The 26,212-nt window shown below is 41.5% G+C and overlaps 3 protein-coding genes across 7 annotated transcripts; 1 reads left to right on the forward strand and 2 right to left on the reverse strand.

Annotated features, from left to right (window-relative positions):
- The first annotated feature begins 1,672 nt into the window (after positions 1–1,672).
- On the forward strand, positions 1,673–11,613 carry LOC120666216 (ubiquitin carboxyl-terminal hydrolase 26-like). 3 transcript variants are annotated; one of them, XM_039946000.1, is made up of 15 exons: positions 1,675–1,841; positions 2,012–2,114; positions 2,209–2,805; positions 3,644–3,899; positions 4,029–4,714; positions 5,502–5,610; positions 5,808–5,989; positions 6,534–6,809; positions 6,908–7,115; positions 7,651–7,722; positions 8,392–8,625; positions 9,251–9,514; positions 9,725–9,866; positions 9,958–10,134; positions 11,126–11,613. In XM_039946000.1, exons 2-14 carry the CDS (start codon positions 2,035–2,037, stop codon positions 10,071–10,073), a joined length of 3,222 nt encoding a protein of 1,073 aa, XP_039801934.1. In that variant the 5' UTR covers positions 1,675–1,841; positions 2,012–2,034; the 3' UTR covers positions 10,074–10,134; positions 11,126–11,613. The 3 variants fall into 3 exon arrangements, with proteins under 3 accessions (XP_039801933.1, XP_039801934.1, XP_039801935.1); XM_039946001.1 differs by having other exon boundaries at positions 2,277–2,805; XM_039945999.1 differs by having other exon boundaries at positions 1,673–1,841; positions 3,644–4,714.
- A 696-nt stretch (positions 11,614–12,309) lies between these two features.
- On the reverse strand, positions 12,310–16,084 carry LOC120666217. Of its 2 annotated transcripts, none has more exons than XM_039946004.1 (5): positions 15,746–16,084; positions 14,715–14,815; positions 13,785–13,902; positions 13,531–13,644; positions 12,310–12,706 (listed from the first exon to the last, which is right to left on the reverse strand). In XM_039946004.1, exons 2-5 carry the CDS (start codon positions 14,720–14,722, stop codon positions 12,521–12,523), a joined length of 426 nt encoding a protein of 141 aa, XP_039801938.1. In that variant the 5' UTR covers positions 14,723–14,815; positions 15,746–16,084; the 3' UTR covers positions 12,310–12,520. The 2 variants fall into 2 exon arrangements, with proteins under 2 accessions (XP_039801938.1, XP_039801936.1); XM_039946002.1 differs by having other exon boundaries at positions 13,531–13,683; positions 15,746–16,069.
- Positions 16,085–16,932: 848 nt separating this feature from the next.
- Positions 16,933–22,043, reverse strand: LOC120666218 (pumilio homolog 12-like). 2 transcript variants are annotated; one of them, XM_039946006.1, is made up of 6 exons: positions 21,870–22,043; positions 19,658–21,306; positions 19,402–19,564; positions 17,872–18,035; positions 17,524–17,782; positions 16,933–17,439 (listed from the first exon to the last, which is right to left on the reverse strand). In XM_039946006.1, the coding sequence occupies exons 2-6, from the start codon at positions 21,187–21,189 to the stop codon at positions 17,320–17,322; spliced, it is 2,238 nt and encodes a 745-aa protein (XP_039801940.1). In that variant the 5' UTR covers positions 21,190–21,306; positions 21,870–22,043; the 3' UTR covers positions 16,933–17,319. The 2 variants fall into 2 exon arrangements, with proteins under 2 accessions (XP_039801940.1, XP_039801939.1); XM_039946005.1 differs by having other exon boundaries at positions 16,933–17,448.
- Positions 22,044–26,212: the final 4,169 nt, after the last annotated feature.

The raw sequence follows: 26,212 nt of genomic DNA on the forward strand, positions 1-26,212 counted from the left end.
CCACACCAAGGCGGACACCTATCGATCTAAAGCGGACACCATAGTCGCGATTGGATAAGCGAGGCCGACGCTTTGAATTTTTTTTTCCACTCGGACGCTTAGGTGACGCTTCAAAAACCATAGTGCAGGGGCCGGTTGGCGCGAGAAAAAGGGCACTGCGAGCGGTCGAGTCAGCCTTGGCATCCGCGCCTGCAGGCCCAGGCGGAGGAGCTCTGTCGAACTCAGGTCCGACCCCGACTCGGGGTAGAAGGAGACCCCGACAAGTGGGGTCCACCAGTCGGCGGCAGAGGGAAAAACAAAAGAAAAAGAGACTGGCGGGCCGGCGGTGAACCGAGAAGGGAAGAAAAGATAGGGGAAAAGGGGAAGTGGGCGGGGTGGTGGGGGTGGGGGGGACGGGCCGGCGGCCCAGGTCGAAAAATGAAAAAGAAAAGAACAAAGGGTAATAGAAAAAAGAAAAAGGATTTAAGGTGTATAGAAAATAAAATAAATTCATAAAAAAGATAAAAACCCTAGGAAATTCTGGAAAAAAAATCCGGGAGCTTTAGAAACTCAAACACAACCATACAAAAATGAAATATGCACCAGTATGAATGCAACAAATCACATCAAATCCTATGGTGAGTTGTAAATATTGCAAAATTAATTCTTTTTTACCTTGAAAATATAGAACTAATGTGAACAATTTTAAAAGCAAATTTTAGGATGTTACAATAATGCACCGCTCAAGATACTTGTACTGTGGAGGTATGGTTTCATGGTAGTATCTACTCTGGGTAAGCATATGTAGAGGCACTATTCCCATCCTAACATATGGCTCCACCTTTGTGGTGAAGTGCATTGAACCAACACCATCTTTTTTGCGCAAGACAATATCTTCCATTCCTTCCATTATTGGAGATTCACACATGGAACAACTGATGGTAAATATTCGAGTTCACGAAATAGAGGCATGAGTATCATGTTGGGTACATGAGCGGAAATGTAGGATACATGAGCGGAAAAGCTCCAAACTTTCAGGTGCACATGAGCTCAAGAAAAGCAATTGAGAGGGGAACGTGTAGAAGATTGTGATGGGCAATATATACTTTTTTTTTGGATATTTTGATTGGAGTTTGAAAATTCAAATGTATTTTTTCTGCCAATTCATGCATCCATTTCAAGAATCGATTAGAGTAGGATGATACTCGTCATAATTAATCAACAAAATAAGACACTATACACATTATTTATTAATCAAGGGTTTGAAATAACTAATCGTGGTAGGATGTTGAACCATGTGCTTTAGAATGATCTCACTTTTGTAAATGTTACTAGATGCTAAGTTAATTATATTTTTATCATACCATTTCAACATTTGGGATTACGATGTCAGCATATGGACATTATAATTTCAACATTTTAAAAATTAATTATGATTTTAAAATGATCTAACTATCTGTTGCGATCGAATGGGCTATGTCGTGAAATTAAAAATATGCATCGGGTTAATTTTAAAATATCCTTAAAAAAGTAAAAAATAGAAAAAACCAGGCCCTGAAGACGATGATCACCTTAAAAGGATTTTAATGTAATATATATTTTCTGTAGGGGCCCCATGCAGGGGGCTGGGTGTAATATACTAATATTACGTTCGCATATTTAATAAAGTCCAACCCGTTCTCTCTCTCACAAAAAAAAAAGTTAAGTTCCCTGGCCCTTCCTCTTCTCCTCTTTCTCTACCCCTTTCTCTCTCCCCTCGCTCCCTCGCTCGGCCGCCTTCTTCGCAAGCGGCGAGCCGGCGACGACAGGTGACTGGCGCCGCCCTTGCCAGCTCTTCGTCGGGCGTTTCGCCGGCCGACAAGGTATGTCCGCCCCTTGCCTTCCCTTCCTTTCATGTTGGGCGAAATCGAACAGCCGAACCCCCTAACCTGTTCTATTTCTATTCGGATCTGACCATGGATTTTACCTTCAAACTTCAATTTTTTTTGCCCCTGATGTACACCCATGTCCTACACTGGATCCGCCCCTGCAGCCTCCGGTCCCGTTGCTGCGACAATGAGCAGGCACAACACTCGCAACAAGAACAAGAGGCCACGGTCCGATGAATCCAATAGCCCGTCCGCGGCTGTTTTCAAGTACGCATCTCTTTAGTTTCTTTATCAGATGCTGGCGGTTTCATAAGTTGCTCGCATTGTTTATGTTGCTCTCGTTTTTGGCTAACGGTTGCAGGAAGATACATGCCAATGGCAATATCTCGAAGAGCGATATCCGACAGCTTTACATGGTGTGGAAACCGGTTTGCCAAGGCTGCCATGGGAACACCAAGGACTCCCCAAATTGTTTCTGTGGATTAATTCCCACCACCAACGGGGTTAGGAAAACTGGCCTCTGGCAGAAAATGCAGGAGATTGTTCGTGGCCTCGGTCCTAATCCATCGAGGGACCTACGTGATTCCACTGCGACGCCTGCTGGATTGACTAACCTGGGCGCAACCTGTTATGCAAATAGCATACTTCAGTGCCTTTACATGAACAGTTCCTTCCGCTCGGGCATTTTCTCTTTGGAGCTGGATGTTCTGGAGAAGTATCCTGTTCTGGATCAGCTGGCTAGGTTGTTTGCGCAGCTGCACTCTAGCAAAATGGCTTTCATCGATTCAGCACCTTTTATTAAGGCATTGGAATTAGACAATGGTGTCCAGCAGGACAGCCATGAATTTCTCACCTTGTTTCTGTCTCTGCTCGAGCAATCATTAAGTCACTCCAAGGTTCCTGAAGCTAGAACAATTGTGCAACATCTGTTTTGTGGCAGTGTATCACACGTAACAAGGTATGGGATACGCATCTGAAGTAAATTTGTGCTTAGCAGTTTTAGGCAGGGATTTTGGAATAATAGAAAATTAAGCTTTGAGCTGCTGTAACATTTTTATTAGCAATACTATGATATAATTATGTTTGTAGTGCTATTCTGCTTATCGAGCCCCAGCCTACCCACATTTGTGTGGGTAAGGCTTGGGGCTTAAAGACAACCCTTCCCCAGACCCCGCACAGTGCGGGAAGCCTACGGCACTGGGTACGCCCTTTTAGTGCTATTCTGCTTAAATGCACTCCACTCTTCAATCATTCTGTAAAGTTCTTCTAATACAGAGCTGAAGATGCATATTCCTTGAATCAAGGCTTACTGTATGGTTAACTTGTCTGATAAAAAATGATTCTGACAAGAATTCTTCTGGACTAGACTCCTATTTTGCTGTATCTAGTACTTGAAGAAGCATGCTGAGGATGGTTTTCAAGGCCCTGTGATTAAGTAGATGCCTGTGTTGTCACTGGCAAGTTATTTTGTTTCTATTTGTATTTACATTCATAGCCATCAGGTTTGTTAAAACCTTAACTTATGGCTCCATCAAAATGACTATGTTCAGTTCATGGTGCTGGTGTTGAAAGAAATTAAAACTTATCTGTTCATATTGTACCGTTGAGTTGTTGAAATTGGTCAAGCAAAGTGATCAGCAGTCTCATTTATGCTATGACCTTCATTATGTTCATGCGCTCAATGTTGACTAAGTCACACAAAAAATGTCGACTATGCTTCATCGTGTTATTTCCATACTGCTGCTTTGGACAAGATGTAACTTGTGAGAACTGATTTTTAACCATCAATGCTTAAGGTGTTCATCATGTGGAAAGGATTCTGCAGCATCTTCAAAAATGGAGGACTTCTACGAACTGGAGCTGAATATTAAAGGTTTAAATAACTTGGAAGAAAGTCTGAATGACTACTTTAGTGAGGAAGCACTGGATGGGGAGAACCAATACTTTTGTGAATCATGCCAGAAAAGGGTAGATGCCACTCGCTGCATAAATCTTCAATCACTTCCTCCAGTTGTCAATTTCCAGCTGAAGCGCTATGTATTCCTCCCAAAGGTAATATACCTTTACCCAAACCTCATCCATAGTTGTGTTGTAACATGTTCCTTTCACATTTCTTTAGTCCTGTGCATTCTTATTCTTTACTTTCACAAAGAATTTTTATCGAACTTTTCTCATTGCCAGACAACTACAAAGAAAAAGATTTCTTCAACATTCAGTTTCCCAGGACAGCTTGATTTGGGAAAACGGTTGTCAAACCCCTCATCTAGTTGTACTTATGACCTGGCTGCTATTTTAATTCACAAGGGTACTGGTGCTAATAGTGGACACTATGTTGCACATATAAAGGATGAAAGCAATGGGCAGTGGTGGGAGTTTGATGATGAGACCGTATCCAAACTTGGTCTGCATCCTTTTGGTGAGAAACAAGGAAAGGCATCAAATAAAGATGATGAGAAATCCCAAGGTGTTTCCGCAGCAGATTCTATGACAAATAACAATAGTAATGGTCACCAGGAGGCAGCACCCACTTCTACCACGACAGAGATGTTTTCATCTACGGATGCCTATATGTTGATCTACAAATGTACTAGTAAGGATGTCAATGGCACTGAAAGCAATAAAAATATGGAAATCAATGAGTCACTTCCGCGCCATCTTCTGGATCAAATTAGTGAACTAAATGCATCATATATGAAATCGTGTGAGGAATACCAAAGCAAGAAGGACAGCCATCTGGCATATGTAACAGAGAGGCGTCAAGAAGTAAAATCCATTCTAACAGAAGCACCTGCAGATCCAGAGGTTGATTCGTATTTTTGGATCTCAACAGACTGGCTTCGCCAATGGGCAGATAACATTACTCCCTCGTAAGTTTGTTCTTGCACCTGATTTGCCAAAATTTTGACGAACTCATGCCCCTTTGCTCCTTTCCTACACAATTTCTTGCCAACTTGGCTAAAATGTTGGCAAGCAAAACCATGAGGTTTTGGCTAGCCAAATTTCGGTTGGGCAAATGTTGGCACGCACGGACGCACCAAAAGAGCTAAGAGCATCAATGGTTATAAAGAATACAATGATCAAATCAAGAATGCAATGATAATCACATTTATGTTGGTTTAATTGTTTTTGGCGCAAGCATCACTAGTTTGCATGGCAGTACTTTTGACATGTGCATGGATCCGTGCTTTCCTGTGGGGTCAATTATGCTAATCCCGCTTTTTTGTAAATGCAGCACACAACACTTCAACACCTCGGCTATTCTCGCAAGTAGTTGGCTGCACCTATAGTTGGCATAGAAATAGTATTAATTCTTTTAGTGTTTTGAATCAAGTAATTTAGGATAAGATTGAGTTATATCTAATGATCTTGTCTGTAAGACGGACTCTGTTTAAATATACAGAGAGGGGCCAAGCTGTATCCAAGAAGCACAAAAAAATAGTATCTACTTTATCCCTTCCTTCTTTGTATGTGATACAGCTGCCATCAGGGACAGTATCGTGTTGCAGGGATCCAAGGTCACCTCATAGGACTTAGGGTACCTACCAGAAAGTTGACGAAACCACAATATGAATTGCTTTTATGTAGCAACTGTGTGGCTTTTCCACTTTACTAATTGAAATATAGCCTTTTACAATTGTATTTTTTTTTCTGCAGCTCCATTGACAATGGTCCAATTCAATGCGAACATGGAAAGGTTCCAGCATCTAAAGTCACATCAATGAAGCGACTATCATCTACAGCTTGGCAGAAACTATTTTCGAAAGTAAGAAACTTCCTGCCAAACTTCTTGGTTTGCACTTCAATTTTGCCTTACCTTGCTTATGTTTAATGGTTATCTATAATTCAGGACATGTTTTAGTATTGTAAATTGAAATATATAATATTTTGTACTCATTTTGTAATGCTTGTGGCATAATAATATTGACTAATTTCCTTTTGTTGTCATTGAAATAATTTAAGTATGGAGGGGGACCGACGTTGAGCAGTGATGACTGTTGCATGGAGTGTCTTAAAGATGGGGCAAAAAATGCAGTATCTGCTGATGTCTACCGTGAACGTAAAGCGTCTTTAAAAAATATTGCAGAAGCAGCACTTGCTGGTAACTGTCCAGATGGTCCTTCTTACTTTATCTCAAAAACATGGTATGCAAAGTGTATCCTTCTCTTGAATTCTAAAGTTGTTTCTGTATAATTTTATGTATAAGTGAATAGTTTTCAAAACATTTGGGATTACTCCACTGATATATTGTCTGCCTTTTTATGAACTATTTGCCTTATAGCCCCTTTGATCCCTTGTGGTGACATACTGTAGACAAGTGTGCCACCTATTAGGCAAGTGTATGATTGGTAGTCTCCATCTCTATGTTTATGTTTTAACATTTTAGAGGTTAATGCTCAATGTTGATCATGGTTTTATGTAAATGCAATTATTGTTATCCCTGATTGTTGCATTATGTTATGTTTTTCTTGATTGAGCTCCTACACCTTAGCTAGTCTTAAGGTTGCCTTGCAGTTTGTCATTTCTTTAACTTTGCTCTAGGCTCATTTCACTCTGAATCAGCCCTCTCATGCACATGCCTCTTGAGGAGTTTCCTTGTACTTTTTAACTTTTTGCTGGCCCACTTGTTACACGATGTCACCAACCTGCAGGTGTGGTCATGCTGACTTCTTTGCTATTTTCTCCTAGGTTGACTCATTGGCTGAGGAGGAAAAATGCTGATATCCCATCTGATGCTGATAATGGACCAACAAGTGCTCTAAGATGTTGCCATGGGGATCTTCTGCCTGAGCACGCTCCAGGGGCAAAGCGGGTATCTGTACCAGAGAGCCTCTGGTTATTTCTCTATCAAACCATCAACGAGAAGAAGGCTGATGATATTGTGACTTTTCCATCAGATTCTCAACCATGTGAAATCTGCAATCAGGAATTATCTGATGTTGCTTCTGTGGAGGGTAATCTTAGGTAATTTAAAGTCACAAAATTAATGTTAGGTATTGGGTTATTCACTAAAATATTTCTGTCTAATATGAATTTTCTTATGCACTGTCTATGACATGCAGAGCAGTGAAACTCAAGCAACGACAGAACCATGAAAAGTTAATATCTGGGAAAAGCTTCGCACTTCATCCCGGTCAAAAATATTATTTGGTACCTTCATCTTGGTTGTCAGAATGGAGAGCCTATATTACAGCGACCGGGAAAAATATTTCTTCGTTACCAGAACCTCAAAGTCTGGAAGCTATTGTCGATTCACTTATATGTGAAAAGGTAAACTAATGTGTCACATGTTGATACGTGTCTGGTTCTTAAACCAAGAAGGCAATAAAAGAGAGGAAACTCTAATGTTTAAATTTGAGAGGATAGACTTTTTGGAGAACAAATTGGATTCATTTAAAATTTCAAAGGACGTCCTTGTCAGAACTTCCATACCAAAGTTGTGAGCTTGTTATTAGTAATGTTCCTAACCTACATCTGAAGAGATAATGACTTGCTGTAGAAAAGGACTGTTAAAACCTGATTGCTGGCACAATACAGTTTTGCACATAATGAGTTGTATACATGTATTGTATTTTTGTTGTGGTGTGGTATACTATACTGCTGCTTTAACTCATTTGAGTCAGACCCAAATATGGATATCTGTGTAAAATGTAATCTGTAACTTCACCTGTATTGAAACGATATCTATTGTGTGTATAAATGCAAGTTTTACAGGGTTCATGAATTCACATTTGTCTTAGAATATCTGTGTTCTGTTGATTGTGTCATACTCCCTTTTTTTAACGTGAGGGTTGATATTTTTCAGCATTCAAAATTGCTGCAAAGGCCTTTGGATCTTGTTTGTAAGCGTGGAAACATTACTCAGAAAACATCAAATGTAAGTCCATGCTCTTTACAAAGTTTCTTTGCCCTGCTTCTCTGGTTTCATTAAAATGTCATGCTATGGAAAACTTTTGAGGCATTTGGGTTCAACATATTTTGTATTTTCGCAATCTGCAGTATCTCCTATGCCATGGGTATTTTTGGAATTTCTGAAAATCCTCTTTACCCTCCTTTGAAGCCATGTCTCTCTTGGCCTTTTTGTCTGACGTTTGTTCATTGGGCTGAAAGTATGGACTTGAAGAGTATATATGTGCATTAGCCATTCCTGTAATAATGTACTTACTATCTTTAGACAGGATCTTTATGATATTTATCTTTTTTTTGGAACCTTGATGAATTATGGGCTTAGCAGAATTCTGCATATAGAAACTTGAACTTTCGTACCGTGACTTAGCACATCGTTGTTTTCACGGTACCATAAAATACTGCCATGCCTTAAACTGTGATAGCTTATGCATGGTGTTTTCTGAAAACCATACCGTCCAAACGTGCCCTTAGGTTGGAAGCGTGAGGCTCTTGTTGTTTTGCATTATGTTTCTACTAATCTTACACTGTCCAACAGCCTTTGTCATTTCCTTTCTGTATTTGCTAGTATAAATTGTCTTTCAAGATGAAAACAGATTATTAGAGCATCACGAGTTAATCATTTTCCTTTGTCTTTCAGACTGATGGTTTGACAATAATACCAGAGTACGATTGGAAGTTATTCTCTGGGGAGTGGAGTGCCACACCTGAAAAAGGTTTATCTGCTGAAATTGCTTTTAGCAAGAGCTCTCAAGACAAATTGCCTGGGGCATCTGAAGCAACACCAACTATGGATGGTGATCTAGACCAATCACTTGATGGCGCTAATGATGATGTGGGGGGCAGAGAGCCCTATGTGAGAACTGATCCTGAGGTAAACTATAGCTGTTCTAGGGGTATCACTAAACTCTAGTATTAGTAGTTCCCATGGTTGGGGCTTCAGAAAATGATATCTTAGGAAGACCTAATAGGAGTTGTATTATGTAAATGTAAACGATAATGTTGGTAGTTAAAGTAAAAATGTAATTGGCAGTATACCGTACCCATATAATCTAGAAAAAAAATAGGTCTTTATTTTAGTAGAATAGAAACATGCTACTGGCATTACTGGTGAAGCAATGTTGTTCTTTCATGATTTACAAAGATGTTATGGAAATCATTTTGTAGCTCTTTTATTCACAAAAAAATTGCAGTATCATGTATGCTAACAATGGCAAAGCAACATGGCTCATTAACCCGCCACCCCCACCGCCAAGAAAAATATTAAGTCCAGCTTTGACAACCTTTATACCTCAAATATTTCAGATCTCACCTCCCAGTTGCACTTACCGTTGCATTGTCTCTTCTGATGAAATTTGGGTCTTCAGCTCTGTGCAGCTTCAAAAATGTGTTATAGCTTTTTGTACTTTCCTCAATGTTTACACTTCTCAATAATCAAATGATTTCTGACATTGAAATAATTTACATCTAATGTGTATAAAGTTACTTCATATTTGTAGGTTTGTGAAGAATGTATTGGAGAAAGAGAGAGCTGTGCATTGGTGGAGAAGCTCAATTACCAGAATGAAGACATCCATGTCTATTTAGTGCGTGGAAAAGAAGCACCAAAGTCTGTTAAAGAAGCATCTAAATCTTTCACTGTGTCAGATCGTCGGACCTCGAAGCGTTCCCGAAGAACAAACTCTGGAAATTCAATCAGTTTGAAAGTCTCTGGTTCTACATCTGTCTATCAGTTGAAACTCATGATATGGGAATCTTTAGGGGTATGCACACACTGAATCTTTAGTTGAAATTGCGAGCACAGTTACTAATGTACTATATTTGTTTCTTTATCTATATTTCAAAAGGGAACTGCAGACATTTATTTTCTCCATCTAGCTTTGGGATGTTCTCTTTTTTTGTTGTTTATACTTGCATGTTTCTTTGGAGTGGCTCCAAATTATTCAAGTAGCTTAAACTCTTGATGCATTCAGATCGTGAAGGAGAACCAGAAGCTTCACAAAGGCTCTGTTGAGATTGAAGATGACTTGGCAACTCTTGCTGACAAGAGTATTTTTCCCGGTGATGTTCTTTGGGTCAGAGATTCTGAAATCTATGAGAACCGTGACATAGCAGGTAACTAAACAAATATGATGTGGCAAATCATTTTTTTTAAAAAAATGGAGATTGTTGGTGGTTTTAAGCATTTGCCATTTATGTGTTTCAGATGAGATTTCAGAGCAGAAGGCTGATATGCTACAGACAGAGGAAGGCTTTCGAGGAACTCTGTTGACATCAAGTGTTTCAGCTCAGCTTTGTCAGGATGTAGCATTTAGTGAATGAATTCCTGCATCAGATGTATAGCTGCATATATGCTGACTGAAATGGTTAAGCTTGCTGGGAGGTAATGTTGACTTGCTTATTCTTTGTTTTTATTGCATACAGTAGCTTTTCTTCGTTTTTATTGCATACAGTAGCTTTTCTTTGTTTTTATTGCATAGCATTACCTTTCTCTGGACCTGTTTGTTTTCCTTTCATCTTATAGGTATGGAAGAAAAAAATCAAAATAAGTACATAATTCCTTTCTTGTTTTCCACATCGTAATTTTCTTCAATTTCTCTATCCATATAGAACTTTCTTGTCATTTCTTGTTTTTGGTCTCATATAATCAAGGAACGGTATATACATCTAAAATCCAGTCGAATTTCACCTAGAAATGAAGGATTCCTATTCCTTCCTAATGTATAGGAAGAAAGGGGTCATCTTTTTTAGGGACAGGAAAATCTCATCTATTATGATTCGCCTTTGGCCAGCTTATAGGATCATATAATTTGTGTGTGTGGGTGGGTGGGTGGGGGGGACTAGATTATACTCCCTCTGTCCTAAGATATAAGGCGTAACCACTTTTTACTGAAGTCCCATAATATAAGATGTGCTCTCTCTATGGACATCGATGCAGTAATACTAGAGTTGATAGAGAGAATTAAATATGTTCCTTGGTCTTTGAACCAGAGGTGGTTACGCCTTATATACTGGGACGGACGGAGTATAAGCTGACTTAACTTGGGTTTTTTCTTGACCATATGAGCCTAATGAGTCTACATATCTGAATTATAAAGCTAAAATATGCTGTGTAGAGATCACTACATCCTTCCCTCTGAGCATGCAGCATGTATATGAACTGGTTCCACAGTTTATGCATTCAACCAATGGAACTTTTAAAACTAGCTACTGTCTCAAACACCTATTGTTTTATAGGTTCCGTTACATGCTTCATGTAAGAGATAATTGTTAGGAAGCAACGAAGCTTGAACGTCCACTGCACTGCTGCTTGGTGCTTACACCTTGTGATCTGTTATCGATGAAACACTAACACATGGTCTCTTATGATGCAGAAATTGTAATTGCTTTGCAGAGTGTCGTATGGAATTGTGGCGGTCCTGGCAGCCGTCCTGGCGGGAATTTTTGTCAACCCCTTTATCGCAAGCTGTGTTTTTCAGTGAGGAAAACAGAAGAGGCTCCTCCTGAAGCTGTCCGTCTACCCCTGATGTAATTACATGACAAGTAGGAAGTTGTCTATTTGATGCATGCGTAGTTTCTTTTTTACTCTCTTTTGGCTGTGAGGGCTATGGGTGATTCGCCTCTTACATGGTGGCCAATGCAAGAGGTTTGTTGAAAGGCTGGAGCCTTGAACTGATGCTGAGGTAGTAGTGGTCGGTTTGCTAGATGAGAATGAGATCGTAGTGCCTGCTGGCTTATGATCCCTTGTGCGTTCTGTCATGTGTTGCATTTGCACCCTGTTTTTCCTTTGGGCTGGTCCCTGGGCAGTCTGGGCTATCAGTTGATATAGATGTAATCGCGGAAGGAATTCTAGGCCCCTCAAGCCCACGCTAACGTAAGGGATTGATGTTGGAGCCCGCGACACATAACAGGCCCAAGATTGGGTTTTTTCTTTTTTACCACAAGAGTGATAGTTGATAGCGACCCAAAACGAAGAAATTTGCAAAGTTCTGGAAGGATTTCAAATTGGATGTCAAATTTCAATAAGTATCAGATTCTGAAATCTCGTGTAATGGCATAGCAAGGCTAGTGGATAATATGGGCGTGTTCGAATTCAACCTAGAGGTGCTGCCGGAGACGGAAAGCAGTACCGATCTCTGGTTGTCATGTCGATGCATCCGGACACCTGTCTGGCTCTCTGCAATCCTAGCTCCACCACTGTGCTAGGCTGCTACCCCCTCCGTTCCAAATTATAAGTTATTCCAAGAATTTTGGAGAGTCAAAATTTTTCAAGTTTGACCAAATTTATTAAATAAAATAATAACATTTATGATACTAATTAAGTATCATTAAATTTTTTGTTAGCTATATTTTCATATTTTATCTATTTTGATATTATAAATTTTTATATTTCTCTCTATAATTTTAATCAAACATTGAGATAGATTGACTCTCCAAGATTCTTGGAATGACTTGAAAGCTGTTTGACACGGAACTATCAGTGCGGTATCGAGTTGAACTTTTTTAGTACTGACCGAAAACTACTGTCAAGTTACGGGATCGCTGGAGCATTGAGACATGTTCTGAATCATGTTTCACCGAGCTAGGCTTCATTAGAAATTAGTCAAATAATAGTACATTGAGAAGATTGACAAGTCAAAGGTAAGTCCGAATACAGTAGCTGCCTATAATATTTGCAACGATCATGTAGATGCATATGAGCTACATGCAGAATTTAGCACCAGCATTTCATGCAATTGGACTCCGCAACACAGTAATCTACACTACAATCACTCCTGCATTGCCTCGGCCCCAGCCTCAGCCTCCTCCACAGCCTCCCCCTCCACCTCCGCCTTTGGAGGTGGTGGTGGCAAAACCTCCTTCACCATATCCAAAAATTCCTGGACCCATTCATCTTCGTCACATGTTTCTCCTCGCTCGTTCCTGTTAAATCGCCTCCCACATTCCTCTATCATCTGTGGTGGAGGATTAAATCAAATAGAACAAAAAGGAAAAATCAGAATGATGAATAAAACATTAACAGAATTCTGCACATATTTGCAGATATGCTGTTATAACAGTAAACACTGACAGCCAAATTGCGGGTGTCCCACTCAGTTTGATTCCTGGTGACATGAAGCTATCAAGTGTAACCGTTGTAAGTTATAACCTATAAGTGAGCAGTTTTTGGACATGTAATCAATAACAGTAACAATAACCTAACAACAATTGCCTAATATTTGACACACTTGAACTACTTTTATCTGCCTATTGTTGCAAGGAAAATTCAAGCTACAATGTGAACCTCTCTCAAAATCAAAGCCATGGGGAAAAAAGAAGTTTATGGACAAGTCAACGTTCCTAAGGACATAAAACAAAAGATAGAACCTTATTCCTACTTATGGACAAGTCAAAGTTCTTTTAGATATGAAACAAATATAATTGTCATACGGTATATTCTTTCAAGCTCATGTCATGTGATTTCATAAAAAACAATTTTTCCTAAAATGTGCATTACTAAATGCAATTCAGTCCATTCGCTTCTATATTTACAAATATGCATAGGCTTCAGAATAGGATAACACCCAGTTCCTCAAATCAATGCTATACTTCAAACACTCCATCTTTCAACAACAATAAACAAAAGCTAACACCATAAAAAATAGGACATGAAGATACTTTCATGGTGGAAAAAATATGTAACTGCAATAGCTTAGTTTGCATTAACCAACCAATATAGCAAAAGTGAGAAAAGAAAAAAGAATCGTGCTCATTATTGACAAGATAAACACAACAGTACCGCGTATGCATCGGCAGCTGAGGATGGTCTCCAATTAATGACATTTAGCTTATCAGCATCTGCAAGCCTGAAATCCTCACTTCTCTTCACAAATTCGTAGATTGATTCCCTTGTCTGGTTGCAAGCAGGGGTTTTTAAGAGGTACTCATACGCCTAAGTGAGACAATGACAACTGTTAAACCAGTTTAGGCACAAAACAACATCAAAAGCAGGTTAAGGCGATGAAGCATTAGGTACAGAGCATTAGAAATCACCTTACACTCTGATGCAGCAACAACCCCCAAGCATCCCATGGGATCAACTTTGGCTCCTCTTGATCGTAAGAAGTCAAGAACTTCAAAGTTTGTAAGTGACCCTGCATTTGCTTTGAGTCTGCAGAATAACAATGGATACTGGTCATTATGAGCTATGAACATGATAGCTGATAAGCAGCACAGGGCATTCAAGATGTCTGCAATCAGGGTCATTTGCATCATTGAGCATTACTCCCTCCAGACCCTTTTATAAGGCGTGCATCAGTTTTCAGAAACAGCCAATATATAAGGCACCTGTAGGATGCCAATGCATCCATTAACTTTGACTGAAGTGAATGCAAAGCGCAATATGCATCCGCATGTAGGATAACAATGCATCCATTAATTTTGGCAGTAATTCGATTTTTGCGATTGGGAGGCCGAGCGAGCATGCATGCATGTATGCCGCAACTGAATCGACACCTAACAGCCTGGTGAGCACGGCGCTCAGCGCTAGGCTAAATGCTCATATGCATGCGGCACTGTTTCTTGATGGTATCTTGGTATGAGTACTACTCCTTGCGCCTTAGAAAACAACCTGGAGGGAGTACTTTGCAGCTCACAACAGGGTATTCCATGAATCCTCATAGGAAATTAGGTAGGGAGAATAAACAGTATAAACAGAATGGTTACGGTTGGCACCACATTTTAACAGCCATTTACAGGTTAAAACTTGGAAAACTGGAAAACATCATCAATCAAGGATATCCCTGTTAACAGGCCGAACTCACAAATCATTATCAACACCTGAGGCACTAGCTGGACCCCATTTTTCAAGAAATTCGATAGTAGAGAAATATGTGCAGGTCGAAGATTGACAGCTTAGCATAACATGTGAGTAACAATCAATAAAAGAAAGTCACAGGTTGTTGGTGAGAGACAAACACTCACATCTTCATTGCTGCTTGGTCCAGGGGCCAACAGAAATTCCTTGGCAACTGATTGTGCCTGCACCACAGCTGGGTTCACCTTACTCGCTAAGGATGGCCTGACTGAAAATTAAGGATTGGATTAGAAAAAAAGCACACAGAGCAGAAACCCTCCAGTGGCGCACCCAGCATTTGAACCTACGGTATGGTTATGCCTAGCCAAAACTCCAGTATACAATTAGGCCAACTAAAAAAATTCTCCAAACAGTAAGGTATAATGTATAAGATAACTAAAAGTACAATAAAAACGTATATAAAAGGTCACAAAACACCTTAAAATCAACAAATAGGTTCAGAACATGCATAAATTACAATATAAGATAAAGTCTTACTAATCAAGGGCTTTTGCTTGCTCCTGGCCATGAAAGTATCGACAAGTCTAGGACTCTGATTTGAGATTTCAGGCTAAGCTAAGCAAATCCTCAACCACTGAATCATGTTCGCATGTCAACGCGCACGCCAATTTCAGGCTAAGCTAACTCACTAAGCAAATCTACGCCTCACCAGAGAATAGAGACACAGAGCACAAACTAGACAACTAGAGCAGTGAGGGCCTAATGGTGCTGCGGGAACCCTTGCAGCAGCCGCAATGCACCCCGGCATCGGCCGTTGGGGCTGGGTGCTCGCCATTCAGGCGCTGTACCACTGTGCGCGGTGGCAGCATGGGGTGGGCCCAGGATTTGGGGTATGGGTATTCAAAATTTCAAAGGCTAATTTTTTTTGCCAGCCTAAGTATACAATCATAGTTGAGTTATTCATAACTTGAAATTGTTCAACATATAGATAATAGATGTACTAAATCATCAATATATCAAAGCAGGAACATCAATATATCAAAGCAGGAACATCAATATATCAAAGTGAGATAATAAATGTACTAAATGACCAATATATTTATCTTAAATATTTTCCACTTCGTTACTGTCAATCCATCAGAAATTCACAGGTATTCACCAATTGCAAAGAATTAATTAAAAAAAAAGATCTCCTCACCTTGTCCCCCCGACCTGCCTCCTGCACTCCTGCAGTGCTTCCGCCCGCCCGCCCGCCCGCCGCCCTGGGCCGTGCACCGTGCGCGGCCCTGGCGACCCTGAGCGCCGTGCAGCGGTGCAGGTGGCGCCGACACCCGAGCCGCGGGCCCGGGGTGCGCGGTGCCGCCCGCCGAGCGCCTGAGCCGCGGTGAGGGGCGCGCCTGGCGCTTGGCCGGCGCCGTCCGCGGCTGGGACTCCGCCGCCGGTGCCCGGCGTTCTAGGGTTCCTGGGCGGTGGGCGGCTCGGAATCGGGAGGATTGGGCGGGAGCGGCGGCCGGGCCGGCTCTCGGTCTGGCAGTCAGCATGCCCGTTTGGCGGTTTGGGCCGTGAACGGCGAGTGGATGCGGTGCGGGTAGCCAAGCCAGCCCATACTTTTGTTGGTTCGTTAAGTTACCCGAGGGTGAGAATCGAAATGAAAGTTATATTATTAAGTTACTAAGCCCTTTCCCAAAAAAAAAGTTACTAAGTTCTTGTTTAGATGCATCCAAAATTCTAATTTTTTTTGAAATTGGACCACATTTTGGAATTTTGCAACTAAACAGAATTTTGTAACATTTTGGATGTAAAGTTTTGGTTCCAGGGGTGTAAAGTTTTTAAAGTATACGGACACACATTTGAAGTATTAAACGTAGACTGATAGCAAAACAAATTACAGATTCTGTCTGTAAATTGCGAGACAAATTTATTAAGCCAAATTAATTCATCATTAACAAATATTTACATGTGTGCAAACATTTGATGTAAAGTTTATAGCCATTTGGAATATAAAGTTTTGGAACATAAAGTTTACAACCATTTGGAATGTAAAATTTTGGATTGTAAAGTTTTTGCATCTAAACAAGGCCTGGAAACTATAGAGACCGAAATTATTGTCAGCATTTTTCAACTTCAATTACTTCAGTTCCAATATAGATCATCTCAGTTCAGTTTTTGGTTAATTATGCCCACCCATACCAGCAAAAAAGAGCAAAAGCAGCTTTGGATCCTCTATTCAAAATTATTGACTGTTTTAGGTTTTTTAGATATATAGTTTTTCCAATGAATCTAAACATAGCTTGTATTTAGATGCATAGAAAATATTATTAATTATCTAAAAAGACAAAACGGCCTAGTTTTTTTCTATGAATCCCAACATAGCGTGTATCTATATGCACAACAAATATTATCTATTTCATAGTTAAAATGATCTATAATTTGGAGACGGAGGAAGTACAGCTACACGATACATAACAGCATCCAACGGACTACCAAAGTAGTCACACACAAGCTTACAAATTATCTGCACAGAACCTCTACAACTCTACAACACTGCATCACGTCATCCTACAAATGGCCCAAAACGTGGATTCCTCCAACCAGACACAGTAAGCCCTCCCTCTTCCTCCCTCTCAAACTATCTACTCGATTTTACGGCAACTTATCTTTCGACATAAGTACGATGCTTTATTACAGAATAATAGACCAGTGCTCCACCTTGCGCGCCGCTGCCCGAGCCAGTGCGAGAGCTCAAATGGGCGCTTCAACGAGGCGTTGGGATCAGAACTTCCTGTTCTTCAGGCAGGTCTTTGACAGGATCCTCTTACCGTACATGTTGTTCCGGAGAGCACCAACATGCGGCTTAATGGCTTTGATCAGTGCAGCCTCAACCGTAGCATCCTGCGCGTTCTAAGGTGCAGTCAGTCAGAGAATGAAATTGTTCGAGAGGTTTGTGCAGAAAACACCATGTGCTGTGGTTTTTACCTCGCACTCCCGGAACGCTGTCTGGATCACATAGTTCCCAAACTGATCGACCAAGATGTGCGGCATCTTGGGGTCGTTGATGAGCTCGTGGATGATCTTCGCTCGCTTTGGCTCCTGCGTGTATTTCAGGCATTTCTCGACCACGTTGCTGCTGCACTTTTGCATTGATAGATATCCATAGTGGCCCTCGAGCTTGTCCAGTATTTCGTCCGTTGCCCAAGTAACCTTGAGCTCGAGTATGTACTGTATTACATAATTCCTGCAGTGAGGTGAATATTCATATGCTTAGCATTCAAGCAGAGGAATCGCCATTACTTGGGCTTTGAAGGCAAAAGACTATGTACATACCCGTACTGATGTTCAGCAAGATCGAGAGCCCTGGATGTGATACTGTACAACAGTCTGTTCTTCTGCTCCTTACTTGCATGAGTAATACACTTCTGGATGATACAGCAGCCATGACGATCCTTTGCTAGCTCAACGCAACATTCTGTGGCCGCATTGAGAAGGAACTGTGACAGTACAAGCAGTCCAGAATCGAGTTCATAAATTGGTAATGATGATAGCAGAGAAATATTTAGGACTGTCAAAGTACAATTATATTATCATTTTCTTGTTCTTCGATGCAGTTAGCATGAACTCGTGACTATACTTTTCAGCATTTGCTTAATTGAACACCATCTTGCTTGGTTAGTTCAACCAACCTTTGACCATGGCTAATGCCTCACCAACAAGAATTCATTACAGGGCACATCATAAATTAATTTAGATAAAAGTACTGGAGATCATTAGAAACATTTATGGCAAACAAAATTGAGAAGCCAAATGGAAGGTCAAACACAGACAGCTACTGAATGTTCAGGAAAGGAACGTCACAGACCATGCTGAGTGAAGTAACTCGGTAGTACTATTAGTGGCATGGTCAAAAGTCTTAATTGTGCAGGAAGAATAAAGTCATAAACAGCTGGGGTTGATTTTCACTGATGAAACACTGATCGCAACTAAGACAGTAGATAAAGGAACAGCCCAAGCCCTGGGCCAAGCCGGGCTTTAGTCCCCATCGCTTTGAACTTTTCTACTTTCTCAGTAGACTTCCCATTGCCTATTATCTTGTATCTAGGACCGAGCGGGAGCCTTATCCGCCCTGGACTGGACCTGACCTTGCTAGGGAGTCATATTAAACTCCAACAATGCAAACTTCAAGAATATACAATCAGTTCTCAGTTTCCTTGCAACAATAACTGTAGTTACTACACACTTCCTTTTCAGGAACAAACAGGTAGGAGGGCTGTCTATAATATTGACAAGATAGCATAGCCAGAGTACAAACAACATAGAGAGCAACGCCCTAAACAAAATTTACAGCTCCGACAGGCCACCATGTCATGAAAATCATTGTAAGCAAATGAAACTAAGTACTGTTCTTTCTTTATTAGTAAGGTTGCATTCAAAAGAGAATACAGTACATTTTTTAAAAGATTACATGCAGTGCAATTCCAATTATGTCTCAAGGTACCAAGCAAGATTATTGTTGGCATTAAAATATAAATCATTGTATGCCCCTAGACAGAGATCTATGCAAACTAGTGTATAAGCACAAGGCAAAGAACATGGAAAATGCTCAATGATATGATAACAAAAGCAGGATTTAAAGGTTTCGTACAACTGAAGGAAAACAGGTACTCAGTGATGGTTACTAGAGCATGCTCGAACCATACTCAATATTTAGTTGCGTGTAGCAGAGTAAATGAGTTATAATGATGTGATTAAGCTGATAAAGCTATTCGAGAAAAAAAATTAAGCTGATAAAGCGATGATTAACAGAGACAGACAATGTTAAGAGTAATACTACATTTGGTTCAAGCAAAAATGTCTTACTGCTTTGTATTCAGGTGACAGCTTCTGCAAGCAACGGTGTGCAACGTGATTCCCATTTGCATCCATCATCAGAGTAATGGCACCAGAGCTCAGAGCAGATACAACCAGGGAAACTTCAGCTGAAGTACTAACAGTTTCTATCACCTTTTGTACCACCCGTGTCCTGGATTTTTTATGTTCAACAAAACACTAAAGTCATGATAAAATGAAATTGACAGGGAAACAAACTTAATGTCAGAGCATGAATTGGCCATACCCATGCATGTTGCATGCAACTTTAATTAGCTGGCCTGGTATTTTGGTTATTTCATAAAGTATATGCATTTTTTGGTCATCATTGCATTGCTCCAGTAGTTTTTGTACCAAGTAATTTCCGAATGGATCAACCATAAGTTCGTCGATATGCTCAATGACACCATCAAAGACCTTTTGGGCATCCTCTTGAGAACCTTCTGTAAATATCCTTTGTAGGAAACGGCAACCATTCTGATCCTGTGCCAAGAGGTACAATTCTCCAACAACTTCATCCACTGAATTATAGTTGAGCTGGGCAGATTTCATGGTACATTCAGATCCCAAAGGTGACTGACACTGAGAGCGCTGCAAGTCAAAATGCAGGTTGTTCTGAATATTGAGATGGTGATTGTATCCATCACAGTCCATTCTTTGATTTGTTTCAGCACACCCATCAAGTTCAAAGCCAGGGTTGATATTTCCAACAGAATTTGTACCCTCAAACTTCATCAGGATCTTCTCAGGAGAACTTTTCAGTCTGACTTTATCCAAGGTGTGATTCTGTAATAAACCTTTGTATGAACGCCTGAGCCCATATGGATGTTTGAGCCTTTCAGATAGCTGATTCTGGCAATATTCACAGGTTTCACATAAGCAATCAGGATAAATTATACAAGGGCAGTTATCAACATGTGTAGAATTCAGTCGGTTATTTCCATTAGGAATCATGCGACCATTCCAGCAGATATCAGGACTGCGATGTCCCAGATGATGAACAGCAGGTGCTCTAAGATGAGCTGAAGCTGCAGACTTAGATGAGGAGTTGACAACACCACATCGATTGCTATTAATCCAATGAGCATCAGAACTTGGTGGAATCTGTTGATAAGAATACTGTGTCTGCATGAAAGAATGCCTCTCCGCATCAATATCATGATGCCTGAATGTCGAGTCCATCTGCTGATAAGGTGCATACGTTTGTGGCCACCTATCGATTAAATGCAGTTGCTGGAAAGGCGAAGCTGGTGGTAAATTGACTGCAGTCACATAAGCATTATCTGGACCATGCATCCCTGTGCACAATGGATGATTTTGCCCACGAAACCTTGGCTTCATGTGTTCAGCATTGTTGATCATCATAGATGAAGTAACAAAACTATCTTGAGCAAATGTCGGCTGAAGTTGTGTGTTCCTCTTGTTGTCAGCAGATGAAATCATAAGGCCTTGAGGGCAGTGTCCATACCTGGATGCAACACTACCAGCGTTAGCAGCAGAGTCGGCAGTAGCATCAGTCGAGCTCAAGTTCATGTTCTCAAATGCTGCTGTCAATGACCAGTTGTCAAACAAATTGGCATTGCTGATGATGCCCACGCCATGCCGGTTACTTCCCACCATTGCCATATCATGCAGAGCGACCTGCGAGGAAACCCACCCTTCTTCAGGGGAAGAACACCCTGCAGATTGTTCCTCATGATTTGCAGACATGGCTCCAGTGATGCTGCCAAGAAAGGGCCGGAGTTCCGGATTGTCCTGATTACTCTGCACTTCGTCCATATCAGTACCGGACAGTCCACAAAGCCGCCAATGCCAGCTCGATCACACAATGTAGGTAGGTTCACAAATCCTACGGCACCCACAGTTGGATGTGGCGCACGAATACCACGGAATCACCTACATGATCACAGGAACAAGGACAAAATCGTTACCGAATGAAAGCCAAGCATCAGTATGAACGATTTGGCATGAAGACAAGAGCAGGCGACAATAGGGTGTCCAGGGAAAACAGGGGAATCGCCACATGGATACAGGCTTTTCGTATCCAGATGGAAAGAAGAAAATGGTACCGATCGCATTCACACCAACTCCAAGAATCTCAAGGAATCCATAAATACAACAAAATTTTGCAAAAATTCCGGGGGAGCAGATTACCAAGAGCCTGCGATTCCGCCACTCATCCCCGATCGTATTCCTCGAAGGCGACGAAAAACCGCCGGCGAAATGGACGGCAATCCGGCACCAGGAAACCCACACGCTCACCGTCCCAAGATCGCGAAAAACCCCGAGAAAAACCCCCCGATCACAAGAAACCCCCACCCGGGACCGCGGGCCGAGGGGCCCCGCCGCGAAAAACCCGATCTTGCCAAGGAGCGCGCGATCAAACCGATCCACGGACACGACGCACCCCGATCGAACCGGACGAGAGGCGCCCTAGGGGGGAGGCCGGAGACGATTACCGGGAGAGCCTCAGGGGAGGGCGCGCATTAGCAGGAGCGCCGCCGCCGCGCGATCCCGCGACCGCGGGGAGGGCTCCGGAGGCGCGCTGCCGGGGAGAATTGGGGCGGCGGTGGCGGCGATTTTCTGCGGAGATTGAGAGGATGGCTTGCGGGAGAAGGGAGATGAGCGGAGCAGAGGAAGAGGAAGAGGAGGGGGGCTATATGCGTGTGTGGCTGCTCGCGTGGCTCCTTCCCCCTCTCTCCTCGCAGAATGGGAGAATGACGCTTCTGCCCCTCGCTTCCTGCGCGACAGGGGATCCGGCTGAGGGCAACGGGCGGTCAGAGATGGCTTCTAGAGAGAAGGGGAGGTGAGGGTATATAGAGAGAGAGAGTGACACATGGCATGATGCTACTAGCTACTACCATGCATCCATGCACGGATTTGCATGGACATGCAAAAGAGTCGTGTGGAATTGGGAGTTCTGGAAGCTCGTTAAAACGGGATCAAATTAAGTTTGTTAGGTTCCAAAATTCATGCATCTTTTCATTCATCCACGTAAGGCAAGTGTGTGGAAGAAAAATTTGAACCGTTGAAGACGTTTATGAAAAAAACCCATTGAAGAAAAAAGTTACACTTTTAAGTTTGCTCAGTATAATTCATTTGAGTATTAAAAAAATGAAACTTGACAGAATTCTTCCTTCCTTTTGCCATGCACTTTAGCTGCTCATTAAAACTATTTCTACCATCCATGAGTATTGTCGTCATACTATCTCTTACCTATTCTCTTAGGTCAATAGGGTCACTTTATCTTTTACCTTTCTCTATTCCCAAGGCACACTTCATAGGGATAGTAGGGATATTTTCTATGTCTTTGATTGCACTTTCCAACCTACTTTTAATTTTGCAAAAGTCAAAAGCCTACCAAAAGACCCAAAAACCACATATGCTTTTGCCTAAAGCTAGCTTTGAGCTAGTACAAATCCAGGAGCACCTTCCTCCTGTTTTCACTAGTTTTTTGGCACAAAAGTTATCCACTTGCTATTGATTACATAGATACTAGTTCATTTTTCTTTTCCTTCTAGCGCTCTTCTGTGAGCTTCTCCTCTGCCCTCACCCCGAGCTCCTCCACCGCCGCCACGGGATCCTCCGCCGCAAGCTCCTCGATTCGCCGTCGTGCAAGCCTCTGCCCTGCGCCAGCCTGACGCCGGCGCATGAACTGAGCTGAGCCAAGTCGAGCCGAGCTGACTCGGGGTCCAGCCCTACTCCGCACGTTGCTAAAATACTAAACTCACAGTATTTTTTTTTTCTGCTGGTCCTTTTGTATATGGTTCAGGGGTGCTTAGCAACAACAAAGACTCCTCCATACGTGGATACCTGGGTTCGTAGAGAATTTAATTAGCACCTTGGTGTTGGAGGCACAAGCAACAAGCAGATAGCGATGCACTCCTAATCATCAGCTGATTAGGACCGGTTTGCGGGTTGTGCGTCTCGGCTGCTGCTCGTGTCTCTGACAGTTGAGTTGAGTGCCCTGACCATGTGGAAGGATCATGGAAGGTTCGCCCTATCCTAAATGCGGCAAGCACACATCGGGTGTGTTTAGATCCGTAAAATAGTGGTAAAAGGAGTCACATAGAACACTGTAGTATACTATAGCATTTTTTATTTATTTGTGGTAATTGTTGTCCTACCATGACCTAACTAGACTCAAAAGATTCGTCTCGTCGTGTACATCAAAACTATGCAATTAATTTTTTTATTTACCTACATTTAATACTCCATGCATGAGGCAAAAGATTTGACGTGATAGGTGAATAGTAAAGTTTGGAGAGAAAAAATTTAGGACTAAACACACAACCATGGAAGCGCAGTTGCTCCTGCGCTCACCGCTGCCCTGCTGCCTGCAGAGATCACTACTAAAATCTAAATTATAGCCTAGCGTTTTAATACTGTCGGTCATTAATATATACAGTCGGAAAAGTAAATAGTCAATGGTATACCGTCGGCCATTTCCCCTCGGCCATCTTTGGTCGGGCATTCAACCCATAGCCGACAGGATGTCAGCCACTAAGTTCCCAACGGGAGAAGGCCGACAGTACACTGTTGGCCGTTTCATAATCAGGCTAACAGGGACATGGACGGTTATTCTCTTTCCGATGGTTTGAATACTCAGCCATTTATTTCCATTTTAATAAAAATAATTCTATTACTTCTATTTTCATTACTGATTTTATTTGTTTTGTTTGAGTTTTTTTATTTCAGTAGCATTTCAATTGCAGTGTTGCTGCATATATTATGGAGATAGGGAAATATAATACTGCAGTAATATAATATGACACTTCCGGAATAAACTTCTCTGTTGCAGTTGATAAAGGTAGAACCTTCATACATTTCATTTCAAGTGAAAGAATCATATACAATTGGGTAAGTACATTTCTGAGATAGTAGTATACATAATAATCTACAAAAACAAATATAGAACTATATTTTTGGCTGCTCCTTCCGTGAATTGTATAATCTTCCGTACTTTATCATGTGCCCATTTGTGATAGACTAATCTGCATTGGGAAGGAAAGCAACAGTATTAGATTAGATCTCAAACTGATCCGGATTCAGAAAACAAATTGGAAGAAGGGAATGTCGGATGATAAAAGGTAGAAAAAACATTGAATTAGCCAATTAGGTAACCTTTTCTTCCTGCAACGTAGAAGATTAACAAAAAAATCTAATTGCAACCCAAAGGAATATATTCTGAATGCGCAGCGAGAGTTAGAATTAGAACAACACATGCATATGGAAGGTGCTCTCACCATTCAAGATACGCATGCCCTTCATCCCATCTATATATGCACATGACGCAGGCAGCCAGGCATACAACACTTGAACAAGATGGCCGGCTGAGCTGCAAGCTGGTAATTAACGAGGAAAGTGATTGAGATCAGAACTCCGGATTCCTGAGACTGGAAGCATACCTGCAGTTCCAGTGAAAGCGGTGCCCCCTCCTCGCTGCAACGATGGCCCCAGCCAGTGCCCTTTGCAGTGATAGCACCAGGCTGAGATCTTCAACATGCACAGGCATCGTCGGCGTCGGCCAGGTCTGCGGCCATAGCTTGGTTCTTTGTGTAGCGGCGGCTTTCAGATGTCAGATCTATCTTATGTTCTAAACTGAGAGATGGCTAGGTTTGGTAACCACCTCCACATTTTATCCTCTCAACGTGGGATATTGGGCTGATCGTGAAGTCTGCCAGCATAATTACCGAGGGGGATAAAGGGAATCGTCGGGCACCTCTAACCATTACCAACCGTGATTATTACAACAGTTGGTTATCATGGCGACCGTCGGCTATTACAACAAATAGCCAAGGGTACTTATTTGCACCGTCGACCACTTCTAAACTGTCGGCAAATAATAATGTTCCCAAGGGGTGGTCGGAAAATTCTTACAACTCTCGGCAAATGTTAGGATTCTAGTAGTGGATGCAAGTTCCAAGCAGCAAGCAAGCAAGTACATGCCACATTTATATTACCCTCGGCCCACTCATCTCGTACTAGTTGTTTGATTCTAGAAGCTAAACTTTAAATTATGTCACATTAAAAAATCTTGATATTTATTAGTATTAAATAAAATCTGATTATAAAACTAACTGCAGAATTTTAGAGCTAAACTGCGAGATGAATCTGATGAGGTATAATAATTCATAATTAGCAGATGGTTACTGTAGCATCGTTGTAGCAAATCATGGATTAATTAGGCTCATTACATTCGTCTCGCAAATTAGCACTCATCTGTCAAAAACAGTTTATAAATAAATTGATACTCCTAAATAGTAAGATTTCTTTTGATATGACAGGGCTAAAAAAAAGTTGAGGGAAACAAACATGGTCACTCGAGCGTACTACTGTAGCAATGCAAGCATAAGTCCCCCCCCCCCCTTTTTCGGTTTAGAATGCCCTGAAAAAACTAATTGGCCGGCGGAGTAGTACTGAATTGGCGCCATTGGGTTTTATGGGATCCGTAGTCATGGTGAGATATCCAACATGCTGCTTGTTTCACTAGCAGTTGAGTCTCTCTCTATACATGGATCTCAACGAGGGGTGTTACCGTGTTTTGTGGATATCTTTATTTGTGTGGTTTCGTATGTAGGCAAGGATCCCATCATCTATCAGTTGGTTTCTTGGTGCTTAAGGATCGAGTCACGAGACGACGACCACGACGGCGACGGTCGTCAACGACGACGACGGAATAACAAATATACTACTCCTAGCTAGCTGGTACTGTACGTACAGAGATTCATTCCTGAGCGACTTTCATGAACCTGCGGGGACAGGAGCTAGTAATTAATTATAATGAACGAAGCTTAATTGT

The sequence above is a fragment of the Panicum virgatum genome, chromosome 3N (assembly GCF_016808335.1).
Source record: "Panicum virgatum strain AP13 chromosome 3N, P.virgatum_v5, whole genome shotgun sequence".
Taxonomy (NCBI): Eukaryota; Viridiplantae; Streptophyta; class Magnoliopsida; order Poales; family Poaceae; genus Panicum; species Panicum virgatum.